At 40.9% G+C, this 22,350-nt stretch overlaps 1 protein-coding gene across 1 annotated transcript in view; it reads left to right on the forward strand.

Annotated features, from left to right (window-relative positions):
• Positions 1 to 22,350, forward strand: part of SHQ1 (SHQ1, H/ACA ribonucleoprotein assembly factor) — a 94,021-nt gene that overhangs the window by 36,485 nt on the left and 35,186 nt on the right. Inside the window, 1 exon segment of the mRNA XM_059077918.2 lies at positions 19,476 to 19,596. Within this exon segment, the coding sequence (XP_058933901.1) occupies positions 19,476 to 19,596 (121 nt within the window).

The following is a 22,350-nucleotide window of genomic DNA, read 5'->3' on the forward strand; positions in this document are numbered from 1 at the left end:
CCGAAGTGCCTATAACAGCATCATTGGATTAAGTATATAGTTTCCGAGGTAATGACTTTGAAGGCAACATCCATTTGTATGTCTTAATTCTGGCACATTTATTCAAATGTCACTTGCTGTACTTTATGGTCGTTTCTTATATTTTTCCTCTGTGAGTCATATCATTTCTTTGTCCTTAGATAAAAATACTTCTGGGGTTTAGTTTTCAGACTTGAGGAGAAGGAGAAAGAAAGGAAGAAGTTCCTTCCTTTATATCTAGGTGACTTCATTGGCTTAATGGGAAGAATCACATCTCTTACGTTTTGTCCCTCCTAGAGGTTTATCTAGGTTTTTCTTTGATTTCTGTGTAACCTACAGTCTTCTTGCTCTGGGGGAAAAACTCATGTTTGAAGTAGATTCTTTCAAAGTAGATAATAATTGTAAAAGTGAATCATAGTTAAATGAAAGATACTTTTTTATTCATCCTGTTGGTTCAGACTGGCCATATTTTATTTTAAAGGATTGTTGATTATAGGACAGCAGAGCTACTACCTTTGAGGAATCTGTCTTCTTTAACAGTGGGAAAAAAACTGATTTTTTCTTTTTTGCATGTTCTTTCTTCTTGCCTTCTGTCCAAGATATTTTTTGAACTGCAAAAATTACCTTGAAAAATTAATCTACTGTAAATGACTGATTGTTAAACTTGAGTTACATCACAATTAATTTCTTGTTTAAGTTATGCTAGATTATCTGCGCATTATTCATAGATTTAAACAGTGAGAATGCAGTTGGTGATTATCTTGTTATATCGTGGCTTCGAGATGGAAAACTGGCAAAAACCCCCATGTGCATGTGTGTGTGCGCACACACACGCGTGCACACACACACCCTCTTACTGGTTACTTTTCATTCTGGGAAATCTAGTTCTCTGGATTTTTATTTGAAAAGTAAGCAGTTCTGTGATTCATAACTAAAAATAAATTTGATTGCCTTGACTTACACTGTAGTCAATTACTCACAGTTTTAGTAGGTTGGAATTGAAAATTTAGACTTAACTTTCCATCATTATCTGACAAAAAATAGGCTTATCAGCTGTGTTGTAATAGCAACAGAAAAACTGAGGTAGCACGCTGAAAATGAGTACCAACCCTCTATAAATCATGCACAGTATGTTCTGTGGCTCACTTAGGCTGTGGCTCGTTAGTGCTGAAATAGAGAGCTGGATTGTCTAGAGTCCACACCATAAGCTAAGGGGATGGCAAGTTCTGGATGAGGATTGAAACCTTTGTTCATACAGGTGGGTGACACTGGTGTGCCTTCAATGCCATGGAAGAGTCTCAATTGTTTAGACACCTTATAACTTAAGTGCAGGTAGCTCTGGTTTGGCATTTAATGTTTTCCAAGAATGAATTCGTGCCTACTTATAATTCAAAAGAGTGATCATACTTTTATTATAAAGGTCAGTTTAGTGCTTCTGTAGTTGAAAGTAATAAATAAGTCTTGCCCCAGAAGAAATACCAATCTTAAGTGAAACGCTCTTCCAGAACCAATGAAGGAAGGCTGGTTTCAGAATCTACAGAAGATTGACTAAGAGCTAAGTTTTTGTGGGTTTTTTTGTGTTTTTTTTTTTTTTTTTTTTTTTTTTTTGCGGTACGCGGGCCTCTCACTGCTGTGGCCTCTCCCGTTGTGGAGCACAGGCTCCGGACGCGCAGGCTCAGCGGCCATGGCTCACGGGCCCAGCCGCTCGGCGGCATGTGGGATCTTCCCGGACGGGGGCACGAACCCATGTCCCCTGCATCGGCAGGAGGACTCTCAACCACTGCGCCACCAGGGAAGCCCAAGAGCTAAGTTTTTAAACAGCCATGAATTTGCTTTACCTGACTTCACAGAGGCATTTACAAAGATTCTTAACTGTGCCTTTGGCTATTTTCAATTTTACATTCTCTCTGCTGTACCTTCCCCACCCTGGAAGACTGTACATTCATCCCTCACTGTTACTGTATGTCTCGCTCAAATTCCTGCAAGGCCAGAAAACCTACTTTGTCCCTGTAAGTGTTATTTTAGTGTTAACATAGGGCCTTGCATGCGGAATTGCTCTCCCCGAATTGATATTCTTGGGGCACATGATCATCCCCGTTTTTTCTATCTGTTCCTGTCTCTTTAGCAATTGTCACCTCCTCCTCCTTGTTCCATTCTTTGGGGAAGACTCCTTCATGGAAGCATCACTTAGGTGCTGTTACTCCCTGAAGAATCAATGAACAAAAGGAATCAAAAGAGAACAGCTTTTCTAATATGTCTTAAGAAATTGTATTCTCTTTAGAAGTGACATAGTTTAGTATTTGATTATACATTGTTTATACAACTTACCGTTTGTACTCCTGTCTACATTTCATTCAGCTTTCTAAAGGGGTTCTTTACTTTTCTTTCATACTCTTGTGCCGCTATTGAACATATAATATAACTGTTAGATTGAAAGGGTTAAACTTCAAGGGGTAAAAGGGGAAAAACTTAATTTTTTCTCCCCGTTCCCCCTTTGAGCTCATTCTGTGGAGTCTTTCTTTGATTGTTTCTGGATGGAATATATATCCTATAAATATCACATCACACACGTTTATCCTATAATATATGATAAATATTCTGTAACTTTTTCTATTGCTTTAGATTAAAAGAGGAGTCTGATTTCAGTACTCAAAGTGTTTCCTTTGAACTTGATTAAAAAAATAAATCTTGCCTTCCCCAGCTCGGGCCTGCATCAGGTTGGGAAGCCAGCAGTGGGGAGGGGCCCGTTGCCCTGCTGCAGAGCTCCGCTTGCTTTCAGAGCTGCCCTCCACTCGGCCGCGGGCTGCTCCTTCCTGCCTCTTCCTGGGGGCCTGTGATCAGGTTCGGGTCAGACACCAGGCTTTATATCCCCACAGCTTCCGGGCCAGGTAGGTTACGTTTTCCAGGGTTCCCCCCGCAAAACCCCCTTTCTCTTGGAGGTTTAAGGTGGTAGGAACGTACCTTTTCCTCTCCCTCATGAGTGGTGGTAGAAACCCCAGAGCGCTGCAGCAACCTTATCCCAAGAGACTTTCTGGACCTCTTTACACTTAAATTCCCGGAGGTGAATATTGTTCTAAGGGGTCATAAATCAGTTTTTGGTTAGTGTCTCTACAAGCCTAGCACAGAGGGTTTTAGCATCTCTTGTTACTATATGGGAACACTCGATATCTCTTTTGTCCTTTGTGAGCCTTGTTGGAAGTGAGTCAGAGAGAGTCCTGCCTTAACGTGCTAGCACAGTAGGCATTCTAGCTGCAGCACCCTGTTGACTCCTTTCTGTGTGCCAGCGCTGGGCTCAGTTCCTCATTTCATCCACTGTCTTCCTGAGAAGTCGGGATTTCTGTCTCCATTTTGGAGATAGAAGACAAGCTCAAGGAAGTTCACTCCACTTACCCAGGGTTACCCAGCTAGGAGTTGGCGGAGCCTGGACTGGACGCCTTGTCTGTCTGACTCAGTCTGTGCCCTTTGAAGTATTGAAATAGTTATAGTAAAGGAAATTATATGAAGCCAGGATTCACTTCACAGTAGTCCACAGTGGGTCGGGGGAAAGTGGGCAGGGTGTGGAGGAAACAAGGCTGGCCACGAGTTGGTACTCGCTGAAGCTGGGTGAGGAGTACTTGGGGGTTCACCATCCTGTGGTCTCTCTTTGTACATGTTGTGATCTTCCTTTATTTAAGTCTGGACTCTTAAACCCTATACATCTGTGTTTTAAATTTATTCGCCATTTTGTAGAAAACATACTTTTTGTGCAGACACTTGTGTAAATTTTTTTGGCTAATGAAAATACACATTTGAAGGTATTATTATTATTATTTCTGGTTCTGTTTTGTGTTTAGGGCTAACCAGAAACCTGCCTTTCCATGAACATTTGGGGTCTGATGCCTAGTGGCTGCATGGCAGACTGTAACCTAAGAAACAGGCTCTGGAGGTTAGTTATTGTTACCAAGTAAAAGCTGGCATTACTTCATATAATTAATAGCCCTTACATATTAGTCTCACTGGGCTCAATAATCAATTTTTCAGAAATGACTGCTTTACAAACCTCTTCTGTCGATAGTTGTAATAACACAATCAATGTGAAAGAAAAGAACCACAGCACAGGACTTGGGGGCTGATCTTTTCCTTTAAGGAAAATGATTGTTCAAGAAATTGAGCTACGGCCAGTATGTTGTGTGAGCTCTGAGTCCTCATGCAACCTGGAAAATGAGTTTGTTTTTAGTGTTTGAATTCTATTTAGTCAAAAGTCCATATGCTGCTTTTTTATTGAATTGTAAAGATTACTCTAACTTGAAAACTAGAAGATGAAATCACTAGGAGTTTTCGGTGTTGACATTTATCTGTATTTAATTTTTTTTTTTTTTTTTTTTCTTCCGTACGCGGGCCTCTCACTGTTGTGGCCTCTCCCGTTGCGGAGCACAGGCTCCGGACGTGCAGGCTCAACGGGATCACGGGCCCAGCCGCTCCGCGGCATGTGGGATCTTCCCGGACCGGGGCACGAACCTGTGTCTACTGCATCAGCAGGCGGACTCTCAACCACTGCGCCACCAGGGAAGCCCTGTATTTAATTTTTGTGGCTTCTCTATTATGGACATTTTAAGGAACCATTAGACCTTTTCGTTTTTCCTCCTTAAGGTGCATTATGCAAAATGATTTTGAGGGTTATTCAGCAAGTGTTTGTTGAGCACTTGCTATGTCAAGGTGCTGAGCTGGGTCTGAAGATCCAGGAGTGAGCAGGAAGGATGCGACTCACACTCAGAGAACTTAAAATTCTAATGGGGGCCCTGGAATAACACAGCTACCAGTTGTTTTTTTAAATGACATTCGTAATAAGTAGCCCAAAGCAGAAATACAGCGGGCAAAAACATAAAGCCAGGAAAATTGGCTGAGCTTTAAGTCACGTAAGACATGTAACCTCCTACAGAGGGGAGCTTCTGCCTTATTTGACTTCGGATTGTCGGCTCCTCTTCAGTTTCCTCTTGCTCTGAAGTACTTGTACATTGGTTGATGCGTCCATCTATTTATTCATTCAGTAGGTATTTTGTCAGTACCTACTATACAAAGCGCCCTGTACATATGAAGAGCAGCAGAACTAGATTCAGGTACTGTGTTTGGGAGCACGTGCGTGAGTAGGGGAGCTAAGATGTCCATCACAAGTAAAATAGAGCGTAGGCAGTGGTGAGCACCTTAGGCGGAATGCCAGCTAAGTAGTTCCAAACAGGGAGAGGTGACATTTCACTGGGGATCAGAGAAAGCTTCATTTGGGACGTGAGATTTGAACTGGGACTTGAAGGATGGGTCGTATTGGACATAGGAGGGTAGGAGAAGTGTTCTAAATATGGTGAGTGCGGGGCATGAGGCAGTTCATAGAGGAGCATGATTTCATCAGTGAAACTTGGGAGTTGATAGGCTCTCTGACCCTGAGATTTGCTCTACACCTCTAAAACTAGTTGACAGTTCCTTTCCTACCTGAGTCAGCTGGTCTCCAGAAGTGATTTCTCTGCTTCCCTAATATGATCACTTAATTCCCTGCTCCCCAACCAGGAGATGATCATTCTTTCAGTTTTCTTCTTCATTCTAAGTTGTGCTTGAACTTTTCATTTCCTAGTCAATTCCCCATCACAGTTAAAGTTTCTCAAAGAATGGAATAAGCCTAGTGCTTTCAGGAATTTTCAGTAGCGTGGAATTCAGATCAAATATTGAAGCACTTTTGGTACCTGCTTTTCCTGACTGCTTACTTGCGTAGCAGCTAACCTAAGAAAGGAGGGGCTTCGGAGCCCTGAAGCGTGGGAGCTGCAGCTGGAACGTGTGTGGGAAAGAGTAGGACTCTGCTGGGAGGTCCCCATGTGCCCGTCTTTGGCCTCACTCTCCTGGGTTTCTTCCACCAGGCAAAGCAAATATCTTTTACTCACACCTCTTCATCAGAGCCTAAATCTGGGTTCCGAGTCTTAAATTGGCACCTTCTTGGTATCTGTCTGTATTATTTACCCTCAGAGCATTTGTGGGTTTATACGTACACTTTTGTATGGAAGGATGCTGTGTATGCGCATAAACATTAAAGGGAGGAAAACCAAATTCCGATCAACTCCATAGACACTTGTTTCCTCTAAGGATCCTGTTAATCATTAGATGTTGTTAATCTCTAAAATTTTTTTAGATTGCTCACGTCGTAATCACTGGGTTACATTTGTATAAAACATTCTTTGTTCCCTTAAAGTACTCTCTAGGGGGCAGCATTTCCTGTATGGTGTACAAATGCGTTTTAATTGCCACAAATGATTAAGTTCTTATGGTTCTTCTGCTCCAAAAAATCACTTAAAGTATCTTACGGGTGGGTGATGGCTCAAAATCCACTGCTGATCTCTTAAATATTTACATATATGTCTGTGCGTGTACGTATGTATATACATACATATATCCAATTTAAATCCACATTGTATTTCCTGTACTATTTGTGTAAGACTTTTTGTTCGTTTCTGAGCTGAGCGGTATAAAAGAACCCCCAGGAGGTGAGCTACATGGTTTGATATTATGGCTTTTAAAAGAACTTCTATGGTTAGTGCCTCTTTTAATAAATCTAAAGTCAGTTTAGAGATTTTTTTTTATTGATCTGAATTTTTAAGGAAGTAACTGTAAGTTTACTTTCTTTAAGTAAGCAGATAAAGGCAGGAAAATGTGTATATTTTAGACAAATTTACCCCCAGTGAGTGAAAGTCCTGTTGCATGGTGATACTGAGACCTAGATGAAGTGAGTTGAATAATACTTTATATGTTAAATGCAAATCATGGAAGAATCCTATTTTTGCAAGTTAGGGTTTCTTTCAATAGGAATTAATACTGAAAAATAACACGCAAGCAGATATTTATTCAACAGACAACTCAAATCCCTTCTCAGTGCAAGGCATTAAAAGAGAATCAGCAAAGAGTTATGAGACTATATATGACTTGACCTTGGCTCTTGAGTTTATTGTGTAACAGGAATGATAAGACAAAAGATAGTATACAAAATATAAGTATTTGTAATACACAAAGGAGAAAAATCCCTTAAGAAAATACCTTAACTACCACCCACAGGCCAAATCCGTGCTGTATGGCTTGTGAGTTAAAAATGCTTTTTACATCTTCAAATGTTGAAAAAAATCAAAAGGAAAATAGCATTTCATGACACATTTAAATTATATGAACGTCAAATTCTGGTGCCCATAAATAAAGCTTTATTGGAACACAGTCATCCTCCTTCACTTGGGTATTGTTTTGGCTGCTTTTGTGATATAATGGCAGAGTTGTTGAGTAGTTGCAACAGATTATGTGGCCTGCAAAGGCAAAATATTTACTCTCTGGCTCTTCAGAGAAAAAAATGTGCCTCCCTTTGCTATAGGTATACATGAAGTTGACCCTCGAACAACGTGGGTTTGATCGTGGGCAGGTCCACGCCTAGGTGGATTTTTTTGAGTAGGAAATTCTGTAGTGCTACACTGTCCGTGGCTGGTTGAATCTGTGGATGGGGTGGAACTGCAGATACAGAGGCTGCCTATAAGTTACACGCGGATTAATCCCTTCGTTGTTCAACGTCAGCTGTGTACGGGATTGGAGGGGAGCCCTCTCCAAGTGAGCCAGAGTCTTTGGCTGCCTTCCATTCTAGATAGGAGCAAGTATTGAAGGGGATCCTGTCAGCTGTTTTTGTCCTCCCCACAGGATGAGACAGACCTGAACTAGTTCGTTCCTGTTAGAGTAGGTCCTTCAACATTAGAAGAAACACAGATGCCTACTTGACCAATCAGGCGAGTGAATGAGGGTGGCATAGTTGAAGAAACATGGGAGCAGTGAGGCCTGTGTGAACTGGAGACGTACATGCTCCATCAGTAGCCTGTTGCTGCCATGTGCATATGTAGCGTTGCCACCTTTAGGGACTTAAAAAGAAGTAGAAAGTCATGATCTTTAATATAAAATTGCTCAAAAGTTTGAATGTGAACAATGATGTGAAGATTTAATGTGATACTGTAAGAGCCATGGCATATCTGGGCACCCAGGTCATGATTTCAACTCTTTTTTTTTTTTTTTTTTTAAACATCTTTATTGGAGTATAACTGTTTTACAATAGTGTGTTAGTTTTTCCTTTACAACAAAGTGAATCAGTTATACATATACATATGTTTCCATATCTCTTCCCTCTTGCGTCACCCTCCCTCCCACCCTCCCTATCCCACCCCTCTAGGTGGTCACAAAGCACAGAGGTGAACTCCCTGTGCTATGCGGCTGCTTCCTACTAGCTATCTGTTTTATATTTGGTAGTGTATATATGTCCCTGCCACTCTCTCACTTCGTCCCAGCTTACCCTTCCTCAAGTCCATTCTCTAGTAAGTCTGTGTTTTATTCCTGTCCTACCACTAATCTCTTCATGATTTTTTTTTTCTTAGAGTCCATATATATGTGTTAGCATACAGTATTTGTTTTTCTCCTTCTGACTTACTTCACTCTGTATGACAGACTCCAGGTCTATCCACCTCATTACAAATAACTCAGTTTCATTTCTTTTTATGGCTGAGTGATATTCTGTTGTATATATGTGCCACATCTTCTTTATCCATTTATCTGTTGATGGACACTTAGGTTGCTTCCATGTCCTGGCTATCGTAAATAGAGCTGCCATGAACATTTTGGTACATGACTCTTTTTGAATTATGGTTTTCTCAGGGTATATGCCCAGTAGTGGGATTGCTGGGTCGTATGGTAGTTCTATTTGTAGTTTTTTAAGGAACCTCCATACTGTTCTCCATAGTGGCTGTATCAATTTACATTCCCAACAGCAGTGCAAGAGGGTTCCCTTTTCTCCACACCCTCTCCAGCATTTATTGTTTCTAGAGTTTTTGATGATGGCCAATCTGACTGGTGTGAGATGATATCTCATTGTAGTTTTGATTTGCATTTCTCTAATGATTAATGAGGTTGAGCATTCTTTCATGTGTTTGTTGGCAATCTGTATATCTTCTTTGGAGAAATGTCTATTTAGTTCTTCTGCCCATTTTTGGATTGGGTTGTTTGTTTTTTTGTTATTGAGCTGCATGAGTTGTTTATAAATTTTTGGAGATTAATCCTTTGTCAGCTGCTTCATTTGCAACTATTTTCTCCCATTCTGAGGGTTGTCTTTTGGTCTTGTTTATGGTATCCTTTGTTGTGCAAAAGCTTTTAAGTTTCATTAGATCCCATTTGTTTATTTTTGTTTTTATTTCCATTTCTCTAGGAGATGGGTCAAAAAGGATCTTGCTGTGATTTATGTCATAGAGTGTTCTGCCTATGTTTTCCTCTAAGAGTTTGATAGTGTCTGGCCTTACATTTAGGTCTTTAACCCATTTTGAGTTTATTTTTGTGTGTGGTGTTAGGGAGTGTTCTAATTTCATACTTTTACAGGTAGCTGTCCAGTTTTCCCAGCACCACTTATTGAAGAGGCTGTCTTTTCTCCACTGTATATCCTTCCCTCCTTTATCAAAGATAAGATGACCATATGTGTGTGGGTTGATCTCTGGGCTTTCTATCCTGTTCCATTGATCTATATTTCTGTTTTTGTGCCAGTACCATACTGTCTTATGATTTCAACTCTAAAGCAAGCTAAGTGCCAGCCTGATTTCTCACACCCTCTTGGTCCTGCCCATTTCCAGCTGCAGTGAGGCCTTGTACCGGGTCTCTGCTCCTTCCATCGCAGCTTGAGACCCAGTCTCACCCTGGTGTGGGTGCCTAGATGAGGTGGGGAAGGAGGTGGAGGTCCTGTATTCTCTTAAGTGACTATGACCAGGAACCTTAAAAAAGCAGAACAGAACAAAACCCAGATCCCTTACCTCTCTTTCTACTTGCTTTTGTATTGCTACCCTCCTCAGCTTAGCCTGGTCCGGGTGGAGGGGATGAGTCCCAGGATTCCAGTACCATACCTCACTCGGACTCCAAAGGGTGCTTTTGATACAGGGGAGGGGAGGGGCTAGACAGCAGAAGCAAACAGCCTGATGCATGAGGTGCACGGCCCTTATTACTTCAAGAATGTGTAGGATTTAGAAAAGAGGTGGAGGAAGGTATTTCCTGAGAAAGCAGAGAGTAAAGAAAATCAGGGAGAGGAAAAGAAAAGAGTTACATGTTAAGAAATGACAAATATTCTGCTTTGTCTGGAGGCCTGGACTGTGAGGGGAGTTGAAGGAAGAGGCGGGAATGGTGTGTTGGAGAGCACGGTGGAGAGCCTGCAGCGCTTCCTAAGGAGACTAGGTCTGATTTTTTTTAAAAAATAATTTTTAAAGGCTACGTTCCATTTAGAGTTATTACAAAATATTGGCCATATTCCCCGTGTTGTACAATATATCCTTGTAGCTTATTTGATACATAATAGTTTGTACTGCTTGCTCCCCTACCCGTATCTTGCCCCTCCCCCTTCCCTCTCCCCACTGGTAACCACTAGTTTGTTCTCTCTGTCTGTGAGTGTGTGTCTTTAGATGTCACATATAAGTGATACCATACAGGATTTGTCTTTCTCTGAAGAGACTAGGTCTCATTCAGTGAGGGACCACTGCAGAGTCTGGCGTTGGGGTCTGTGACAGGCCCATGGAGTCACATTGATCTGGCAGAAACACCAAGGGTAGAGTCATTGCAGGGGGTGAGATTCGAGGTGTGGAGAATAGAGGAGACCTCCATTCTCACCTGAAGCCGAGTAGTTTGGGGACAGGTGCTGGGTGTGGACTGGGTTGCCAGCACTGGTGCGGAGGAGGAAGGAGTATGTTGGCACGTGCTTTGCAGGTAGGAGGGTAGGAGCTAGTCAAGGGAGTCCCGGGGCCCTTGATCCTATATGACCTGATGTCCTCCTTCTCTTGTTGTCTGTAAAGTGCTTACATGTCCTTGTCTCGCTGAATTCCCACAGCAGTTCTGAAGAATTTCCCCTCTCCATTTACAGACGTGGAAACAGATTCAGATTTTAAGTACCAAACAGCTAAGAAATGACACCAAGGGCAAGCAGATTCTGGGCTGTACAACTGTTCCACAGTGCAAGAGTTATCATTGTTATTTTTACTTCGTAAAGAAATTAGCTAAGAACTGCACAAGATTATTTATGTGTAGCTTTTTAATGATCTTTCCTTAGCCTTTTAGAATTTTGGGACTAGAATTCTAAGACCTTAATTTCATAATCAAAGTTTTCATGTAATTTTTTAATATAAATTAAACTTACATGTAGATAGAGATATGTAATCATCTTTACTAGATTCTATTTTCTGTACACTGATTAAAATGTAAAGAAGCGTAACTCAGTTCTCCCAGTATGTAAACCATTCAGCCGTCACAGACATCCTCAACTGTGATACAGTGAGGTTGTTGAGAAAGGCTTTGGTTTTTTTTTCCTTTTACCTTGACCTGGTCAGTATTTCCCATCACCAAAAGGGACTCGTTAAGTCTGGTTGGACTGGGTTTGTTTTTCCCTTTTATGAGCCATTTAAGGAATCCAGTTGTCTTTCTTCCTATATATGTTTCTTCTCTCTGACTGCATGTACAGTCTTAGTTTTCCCAATTGGAAACTAAGCTAATTCCAAAAAAAAAAAGTCAGAACTTTTCATATTAAGTAATAGCTCCTGGGAAAATGAAGTATAATAGTCTTAATTAAAGCAGCAATGCAAAGAATTTATTTTAAATTGAGCTACCAGGCATTGAGATACATGCTGTATTCGTAAGGTGGAATAGTTGAAATGAAATTTTATCCACAGAATTAAGAAGTTTTAGGTGCTTATGGATTTTTTTTAAAAAGAAATTCAGGTCTACATTGCAACTGTTTCAAGAGCTTTTTTCCATGCATGTTCAACTTCTTAACCTTTCTACTTTTATACTTACTGTATAGATGGGAATTTTTTTTTTAATGTTCTACCTTGAACTTGGGTGCCTCACTCTTAACTGTCTGAAGAAAAATTAGTCATGCTGCCATTACGTAATTTTGATGACATCTGGCCATGTATTTCTAAACTGACACAACCACTGCTTTGACAGGTGACTTAAGGAGGAGGATAGAGTGAATGTCCAAGCTGTCCTTTCAAACCAACAAATCTGGCAGGGATTGTTAGAGCAGAAAAGGCAAAAAGCAGCCGTGGGTTAAATTCATTATTTGAACTTCTGATGGTGTGGTCATAGAAGAAAGTTGGTACAGCTACATCCTTTTCTTGTCAGGGAATAGAAGTCAAAGGGGAGGCAAACCCATTGTATACCCCACATCTGTCATGACGTCATGGCTTAAGTGTACAGATCACAAAGGTGTTACAACTAGTACGTGTTAACTGAGCAATTTGACCAGGTGCTTTGAAACTTAGGTTCTGTGTGCGCCAGGCTACATTAACAGCCAGCCTTTACTGAACAAGATCCTACAGTTTGCCAGACATTGTCCTAGACCCGGGAAGACAGATGAGAAGCCGTGTTCTCTCCTGTCAAGGAGGTTGCCACACAATGTGATAAATAGTGACGCTATATGTTACGCAGTGGCTGGGAGGCAGACTTACCTGTTTTCATCCTGACTGTTGCTTGGCCAAGCAAGGTCACACCCAGCTGTGATCTTGGCCAACTCTTTCATTACATTGAGTCTCAGTTTTCTCATGTGTGAAATGAGCAAGAGGTCACCAACCTTAGTAGGGTTCAGTGATGCAGTATATGGAGAGTAGTTGGTGCAGCAGAAGTGGGTAGCTATTAACTACCGTAAGGGACAGTGTGGCAGGCGTTATGAAACAACTCCAGCCGGCTTGGGTCGGGGTAGGGATTGGGCGAGTGGGAAGCCAGTTCCTAAGGAAGTATATGCTCATTTTGAGACTTGATGGTAAGTTAGCTTTGGGTTGAGGGTTGTGCATTCCAGGCAGAGGGAACACTTACAAAGTGTATGTTTGCTTTGTGTTGATTTTGTCTGTGGCTCTACAGATAGTCTATGTAATTTTAATAGCAAAGAGGAATCTAAAAATTTACTTAGGGCTGTGAATTTGTGCTCAAAATAACAACTATCATGGCTTCCAGTATTTGTTTCTTATTACAGCCCCAAAATGTAAGAGCTTAAATGGCATCCGAGGAAGTTGAGGATAAAAATACTAAACAGACTGAGAAGCTTTCATAAAGTTAAATTTAACGCATGTTTGTGTTAATTGTTAGGGACTGGACTTTATTCTACTTCCTGACAGGGCCCGATATTGAAGCAAATTACCACACTTCGATTCTCTTAACTTGGATTAATTTGACACAGTTCTTCTGTCATCTCTTTTTATGGTCAGATGATCTCTGAAAATTAATGTTAAGAATAATTCATGAATTATCCCTCCTGATAATGTGGTCTCATCAAAAATCCCAGAATTCTAGCCAGATATCTACTAAGTTAATGCATTTTAGGATGATAGCCCTGTTGGCTTTCATTCTGAGATGATTTTACAAATGAAGACCAAGTAGTGCTTTCCTCCAGGTGTTTTCAATAACCGCCTCTTTTTCCTTTACTCTTTTTGGCTTCTTGTCTTGTATGGCTCAAACTCTCCAGGACAGAAATAGATACCCTGAAAACCACAGCCATATCATTGCTATAATGTACCAAGAGTTGAAAAGAAATTCAGCTCTTGCTATATAGAGTTAGCAGTTTATATATATTTTTTTTCTATGCTGGCTTTTAGCCAGTGAAAACATCCACTATCCTGTTAATCTCCTAGAGATGGGAGCCATTTCTTAAGAGTCTTCAACCATGAGCTGGTCTGTCAGTGAGTGATCATGGCCAGACCTCGTCGGCTAATAGGAAGATTTCAAATAGCCAGTGGGTTCTAACTTAGAACAGCTCAATCTTGTCTCTGGTTTAAGATACATTAACCTGAGATGCCACATCTGTCCAGAACAGGAAAGCACATTTTTCTTAGTTTACGTTCCCTTTAAAGAAAAGCTGGAGAATGCGTAGCCAGAGACTGTATTAAATACTGTTTACTGCCTACCTGCTTGTTACTATCATCCTTTTTGTTTTTAATGTTGTTATTATGTTTCTCTGTTGTCATTAGACAGCCATTTTCCCTGAGGTAAAACGTTCATAGCACTTGTCATTTATATGCCAGGTTACTAGTTTTAAACTGCCTTCACTGGTTTTAGACTCCCTTGGAGAGATCTTGGTGTCAGAAGTCTTCGCTCCATGGATAGGGTTGGCTTCAGTGAGGACGAGACTGAGCATGGAGAATCCCTAACTCTTTGGAGAGGCCTGTTATTGCATCTCTGTGGTGAAAATAGTTACCATGGTTACTGTGCAAGGTACCTGCTTTTTCCTGCTCTGGACCAGGCAGTGAGCTGGCAAAAAACGGTCACTTTCCTGCAGTGCCTTTGAGCAGAAATGATTCTCTCGGATTTAGGCCTGAGCAGTTTTTTAGGCGCATGGGATGTGTGACGAGCCCGTGACTGGATACAGCCCCACAGGAGGCAGGTACACTGAGTCCCCTTCTTCTAACCACTGGCTGTGTGACAGCCTGGAGGAGGGCCAGCTCTTTCCTTTGCTGGTAGCTGTTGGATAAGTGGTTGGCAACCTGAGAGAAGGAGCAGTCGGTGCAAGAGAGATGTTTAAAAAAAAAAAAAAAAAAAAAAAGCTGCATGCTTCCTGAGCTTCTTGGCTGTAATGTAATCATCTATTGATGCTGTAATCACCTATGGTGATTTAGTGGGAACACACGAGGTCAAGTATGGCCTTGGGGTAACAGCACACAATGTTGGGGGCAGGATGGTTTTAATGTACTTTGTGTTCTAGAGTGTCAGCTGCCTGGAGCCTAGTTTTCTTTTACCTTATTTGTCACATAGCACACTGAAAATAGTTTGAGAATGAAAACACAAGCTTTTGAAGAATGCATAACTTTCTCTTTCAAAAGTGCCTCGCATGTGATTTTCTAGAATCACCTGATCTAAATATTGCTTCTCAGTTGTGCAAAAATACAAAGTAAACAAAATTGAAATAGGAATTTTAAAATGTTAACATTCTTTGTCAGTATTTTAAGGGTTAGCTATGTAGTCAGGAATGTCTGACTTTTTGTTAAATAAATAAATGTTTATTGTGGAGAATTTTGAAAATAGGGCAAAGTTTAAAGAAGAATAATTGTAATCCCATGTGTGAAACAATGCTTGGTACACATCAGGTGCTCACATATTTGTTCAGTGACTATAGAGACAAATACTATTAATATCATTTGGGGGTATTTATGTTTAACAGTTTATTTCCATGTGTATTTGTCTTTTTTTTTTTTTTAAGAAAATAGGGATCAAAACATGTAAGTACAATGCAGCTTCACTTTATTTATTTTTTATTATTTATTTATTTATTTATTTTTTGTGGTACGCGGGCCTCTCACTGCTGTGGCCTCTCCCGCCACGGAGCACGCAGGCTCAGCGGCCATGGCTCACGGGCCCAGCTGCTCCGCGGCACGTGGGATCTTCCCGGACCGGGGCACGAACCCGTGTTCCCTGCATCGGCAGGCGGACTCTCAACCACTGTGCCACCAGGGAAGCCCAGCTTCACTTTAAATTTTAAAAATTGATTACTTTGGGCGTTGCTATAATTATTGTTGTTGTTATTTTGTGATAACTGGAAGATTTCAACTCACCTGTGGCCCTTAGCAAGGGACAACCTCACTTTAGGCATGTCCGCAAAACGAAACTAGGAACATTTTTTTTAATTTAAAGATTTAGTTGGCTTTATTCAGTGATTCATGAATTGGGCAGCATCCCGTCTAGCAAGTATCAATAGAAAAGAGCTCCTCTAATTTCATTAGGTAACGGATGCAATGGGTTCTCATTAAATATGTGACCTTAATTCCACACTCGTTTTCAGAAAACTCTCTGATGTGTAGGGTCTTCTGTCGCTGCCGTGCACATCTGCCTTTAGGTGTTGTCCCCGCAGTCCTGCCTGACTGCGTTCATCTCCTGCTCTCTGTCACAGCCTGGCTTCTCCCAGGCTCGCCCGTGTACTCCCTTTGTTCTTCTCCTGGAACCGTCTGCTCCACCTAAATGGTCTTTTTCTGTTGTGCCCCCAAAACCTACCCTGTTTTAAGTCCCACTCTGCTCCTTTTCACACCGCCCTCCAAGCTGGCATACCTACCCCGTTTCTTCACTTACTGAATTATTTGCTGTGAGGCCCAGCTCCAAGTCCTGCATTTTCTGTTAACCCACTTCTGTTAGTAAGGCATGTCCTCGAGAGGCGGTATTCAGGGCCATCACGCTGTAGAGGAGCTTATACAAGGTTCAAGTGAATAGTTTATTTTTGGGGTAAAGACCTATGGCTGACTTTTAAAACTTTAAGTTAGTAGTTGTCATAAAGCCCCCTGCCCCCCTCCCAACAAACAAGCGAGAGAGAGAGAGAGAGAGAGAGAGAGAGAGAGAGAGAGAGAGAGAGAGAAAGTAAGAAATTGGCATATGCTTGCCCTGATATTTTTTCTCTGTTGCAATATAAACTGTTCCAAAAATTCTCACAGTTTAGTTAGTTCTCCCTTGATTTTTTTCTCTTTGGATAACACGGCTAACTTGGTTTCATCAGTTTTGTGAGGTTTTTTTTTTTAACATCTTTATTGGAGTATAATTGCGTTACAATGGTGTGTTAGTTTCTCCTTTACAACAAAGTGAATCAGCTATACATATACATATGTTCCCATATCTCTTCCCTCTTGCATCTCCCTCCCTCCCACCCTCTCTATCCCACCCCTCTAGGTGGTCACAAAGCACAGAGGTGATCTCCTTGTGCTACGCGGCTGCTTCCCACCAAGTCCATTCTCTGGTAGGTCTGCGCCTCCATTCCCATCTCACCCCTAGGCTCTTCATGACCTTTTTTTTTTTCTTAGATTCCATATATATGTGTTAGCATACAGTATTTGTTTTTCTCCTTCTGACTTACTTCACTCTGTGTGACAGACTCCAGGTCTATCCACCTCACTACAAATAACTCAGTTTTGTTTCTTTTTATGGCTGAGTAATATTCCATTGTATATATGTGCCACATCTTCTTTATCTGTTCATCTGATGATGGACACTTAGGTTGCTTCCGTGTCCTGGCTATTGTAAATGGAGCTGCAGTGAACACTGTGGTACGTGACTCTTTTTGAATTATGGTTTTCTCAGGGTATACGCCCAGTAGTGGGATTGCTGGGTCGTACGGTAGTACTATCTGTAGTTTTATAAGGAACCTCCATACTGTTCTCCATAGTGAGTTTTGATTGTAGTCTCTCCTCCTGTCATCATACTCTGCCTTCTGGGCCTGGGGGATGGGGGGATCCCCACTCATCATTACATGTAGTTGCCTGAGCCAGTTTGATAGACACAAAGACCTTTACTTAACCAAGTGTAGTTTTAGGCCTTCTAAGTATTTCTTTTAACCCGTTGAGCAGTGGAGCGTTTATTGACATTCCTCCCCTCTGTGTATGAGGAAGCCACATAGTGAAAATTTTTGAAAAATACATGGCCCCCTTTTTGAACTTACTACCTGTCTAACTCAAATAATAAAAACGTGATGTAGACCCAATGACCCAAGAACACATGGGTAGCATAGCGGGTCGCTTCGGGAGTCAGTAAATTCAGAATTTGTATCCTGGGCCCTCCACTCAATGGCACTGTCTCTTAATGGTCCTTGAGCCTCAGTTTCTCCTTCTGTGAAGTGAGTAAAGAGGTTACGAGGAGAATCAGCCGAGTTTCCTTTCCACTTCTCTCCTTTGCAGGGTTTAGTAAGAGATATGATGATTAGGGAAGTCAGTCCAGGCTTCCTGCAGGATGAAGACTTGAGCTGGGCTGTGAAGGCAGGCTAGGATCCCTCTAGGTGGAACAGAGAGGAAAAGGCCTTCCAGGTGTAGGGAAGCAGTTGAGCAATGGGCCACAGACAAGTCCATAGAGCCTTGAAAGCAAGCGCAGGGAGGGCCCTTGATGAAAGCAGTGCATCAAAATGCAATGTCAGAGGGCTCAGCGGGAGAGAGTCCGAGGGTCACGGAAGGATTTATAATCTCAGCATGAGTGAGGATGGGTGGTCCGCTAGTGGTGGGGAAAGGGCAGCTACAAGAGGCATTTCCAGAGAAAAATCGTCAGGGCTTGGTGTGTGAGGCTAGGGGATGGAAGACATTGTGAGGGTTTAAGCAGGTGATTACTGTGTCATTCATTCATTCATCCATCTTTAAAATACTTAAATTGAAAATGTACTGCTACAAGGTTCTGTTCTAGGTATTGGGGATTAATGACTAAATAAAACAGAAGTCCCTGCTCTCATGAAGCTCACTTTCTAGTGTTAATTGTGTGAAAAATTTAGTGACAGCAATTTTGGCATCTTGTGATGTCATTGGGTAGCTCATGATCCTTTTATATCACATCTAGAAGTCAAGTGGGAAATGCCAATGAAAGCACACCCAGTGTCTTCACGAAATCAGTATGCAGTATTTTCATGTTTTAGGACAATAAAGATAAGAATAAAACAGTGAAACTGGGCTTCCCTGGTGGCGCAGTGGTTGAGAATCCGCCTGCCGATGCAGGGGACGCGGGTTCGTGCCCCGGTCCGGGAAGATCCCACATGTCGTGGAGCGGCTGGGCCCGTGAGCCATGGCCGCTGGGCCTGCGCGTCCGGAGCCTGTGCTCCGCAACGGGAGAGGCCACGACAGTGAGAGGCCCGCGTACCAAAAAAAAAAAAAAAAACAGTGAAACTGAAAATGCCATATTTCACAGATCTAAGGAAGTGGTACTACTGTAGATTTAGTAATTTGCCTTATGGTTAATAAATTTCAGGGACTGTCTTGAAGTTTGGAACGCCTAGGGAATTGTTGTTGAGTTGTGCGATTCCTTTTGTAGGCTTGGGTTTGAATTAAGATTAGGTTCATTTAACAACCAGGAGGAAGTAATTAGGTTGAACCAGACTTCAGTATTTGATGGCTTTTTTGCCAAGTGGTTTTGTCAGCTTGTTTTTGAAGTAGGGCTATGATATTTTAGTTTTCAGTCTGAGTTTTCTTCAGTTCTTCAAGGTGAAAAAATTGAAGTTCGTACTAGATCATTCCTTGACAAAAAATGTTGATGTAAGAAATAGAGACATTTGAAAACTAAAATATAATTTTCCATGGTATTTTGAAAGCTTGAATTAGAAGAACATTATCTAATTAAAGTTATGATGCATTTAAATACTCATTTACTTAGGAAACTTCTCTCGCTGTCATTTAACATACCTGCTCATGTTTTATGTTATTTTTAAGGTAACCACAATTAATCAGCTATAACAATAGAGTATAAAGATTTTTTCATAATTCTTAAGGAAAGAAATAAAGAGGTTTGGACTTAATAGTACTGATACGATTTCTTGCAATAAAAGAATATGAAAAATATTCGAAAAATGATTAAAACTCTGAGCTGCCATAAATATATTACCCCTCAGTGTGTGAATTTCTCGGTTTAAAAAAAAAATCAGATGTTTTTCCTTGAGGATGATTTGATGTTTTTTCAATTTCCTTCAGGTAAAAGTGCAGTTTTAAAGTGTCTACTGGACATTCACAAGATTTTTCAGGAAAATGACCCAGCTTACATTCTAAACGATCTCTACATCTCAGACTACTGTGTGTGGATTCAGAAAGCCAAGTAAGTTTTCCGTTACGAATTTTACATGCTCCCATTTCTGGAACACCTACTTACCCGGGAGGAAGAAAATGAAATAAGCTGGAGGATAAGTTTTAATCAGGGACAAACCCATACAGCTACCAAACACTTGAGAAGTCCTGGATCAGCACGGGGAACTTGGTGAAGTTGCTTAGGGAGGAGGTGCGGATGACCAAAAGGTTAATTTTCCTAGAAAAAAATTGGTACCACCTGGAAAATATGTGTTGAAACCGACAGTTGTGACTCTTCATTGTTATGCTATTGACTGTCCTCCGTGAAATCCCAAGACTGGTCTATCTGAACCTGTGTCTGTGGTTTAATTACAGTGGGGTGTGAATGGGAATGTGTGTGTGCAGGCATATGGGTAAACATCACAGGATACAAACCTAATCAAATCTAATCACAACGAGAGCTGTGCCCTCTTTGGTTAATCACTGGCTTACGGAATCCTTTATTCAGAGTAGAAGAACAAAAGTCTTCAGAGCCTAATAAAATGTATCTAAGGGTCTGAACATTTACAAATGGCCTCCTTGAACTTGGTATGTAAAAAGTTTTTTAATTGTTTGCCATTGCCTCACTCAAGGGAGCATATCAAGTTTAAAAATGCAGTGAATTTTCATTTTGTAAAGGGTGTTCTATAGACCTGATTCTTATCAGACGTGCCCCAAATATCCATTTTAGTAGCAAGAGACTGTTAATGGAGAACATACAAAGAGAGCCTTTGACTGGAATAATTCTAAGGTGCTACAGAAAAAGATGGCACAACATCATTTGTGACTTAGAAGAAAAATGATCATGATATTTTTACTATTAGTGTGATTGGTAGTGAATGCTTTAGGATGGTATTTAATGTCTGTTTTGAGTGAAGCATTATATAGAATTTATTTTTGATTTCTGTTCATGGGGAAGCAGTTATATTGCAGAGTGAAATAAGAAAAAAAACTTGAGGCTCTACCTGTTGTAAGCAAAATGCTTAGGGACTGCTCAAGATATCGCCGATAACATACAGCAGGTGGTGTCAGCATTCGAGTTGGAAATCTAGATTTCGCCAGATGGAAAATTGCATCTTTAACCCCTGAGGTCATGATGGTATGTCATCACTTCATTTGATCCTCCTGCTAATTGAGCTTATCGAACACCCTGCTGCCATTTCCTGTTGTTTTCATAATAAAATTAAATTGAAATAGCCTATTTGTGAGGGTTTAGGTTTTTCTTTTTTTCTTTCGGGGTGAGGATTTTATAAGCATGTAATGAGCATCGACGGTTGTGCTAGGATCCCGTTTCTGTGAGTGCCTCCTTGCTCTGTTTGTGGCATTCTTTATTGACTTGAGAGAAGATCGTATTTCATTGAACTAGAAGGGTATACGCCCTCAAATTGATGTGGGGATTAATAGGACTTTTTTTCACTTAAAAAAATTTTTTTCCCTAGGTTTTAAGTTGCAGGAAATGAAACGACATTCTTAGGTTTCTAGTCATTGTTATGATAATAGTAATTTTAAAAAAGATGTTAATGTATTGCGAGCAAGGTAGAAGAGAAAAACCAGCAGGAACTGTTCAAATTACTTTGGAAAAAAATTTTTCCCCTTTACCAATTTGACTGTAACTTTCCTATCCCTAAATAAGCTGTGTCATTTTCACTTTGTGTGTTACATTTTAACTCTAGTCTAGCCCAGCTATTTTCCCCTCCCCCTTGAAGTAAGAGAGCCTAATTTTAATTAAATTTTCTAAATTTATTCTTAATTTTTCAAGCGCAGCATGATTGAACTTTCCAGTATCATCTTTACTGTGAACTTTCTTGGCTCTGAATTAATAATACTGTGGTAAATGTCCATAATTTCCATAATTAATTTCTTCCTTACTTTTCACCTTCTATTTTATTTCTTTCCCATACAGTTTATTAGTGAAATCTAGCACCTTATTTTTATGTATTAAAATAGTTCTGCATTTTTCTTAGTCTCTATTTGATGTTTTTGATTATAATAATAATGACTGTGTGAAATTTTATTTGAAATACCAGGCAAGTGCTAAATTCTGACTAGCATTCCATTTTTACAGTCAGACATTTACTTTGGCAAAAACTTACTGGAATATGGGTAGCAAAGTCATTCTTACACCGAGTTTATGAAGTTAGGGCAACAACTGTGGTAAGTTTTGCTTTAGTGCTTCGTAGTTAGTTTTCCTTGTGATATGTGTCTTGTAGAGCACATTTGCAGAGCTTAAAAACGGAAGCTCCTGCATTTTTGAGTTATAGACTCTGCACATTATTTTTCTGAAAAGGAACGCTTCCTGCCATCCTTTGCTGTAAGCTTCACTGGAAGTTTTGAGTGTGGTGGCCCCTGCAGCAAATACACCCTGGGTGGCAGCATGCAGAGTGGTTTGCTTGAGGTCATATAGCTTGTAAGGGATGGGTCTGTGATAGTCTCAGGTCTTCTGGCTCCAGATTTCATGTTTTTCCAGATGTACCACCTAGACAAGCCGTTGTCTTTGCCCATGGTATGGGGGGCGGGGGGAGGCGGTGTGCGGGGAGCCCTCTCTGTAGAGCGCTCTAGGGCCCTCTTCCTGTAGGACGAGGGATTAAGGATTTCTCTGTCTTCCTCCGGGATAATCCCGGAGCGCTTGGTTTAGAGATCACTTCGGCACATGTCCTGTCTGCCTCACATTGGGCGTACCTCTGTCTCCCTCTAAAATTTTAAAGTCCACGTGAATGAGCACCTGTCGGGCCCATTACAGTCCCTT

This window comes from Kogia breviceps, chromosome 10 (assembly GCF_026419965.1).
Source record: "Kogia breviceps isolate mKogBre1 chromosome 10, mKogBre1 haplotype 1, whole genome shotgun sequence".
NCBI lineage: Eukaryota > Metazoa > Chordata > Mammalia > Artiodactyla > Physeteridae > Kogia > Kogia breviceps.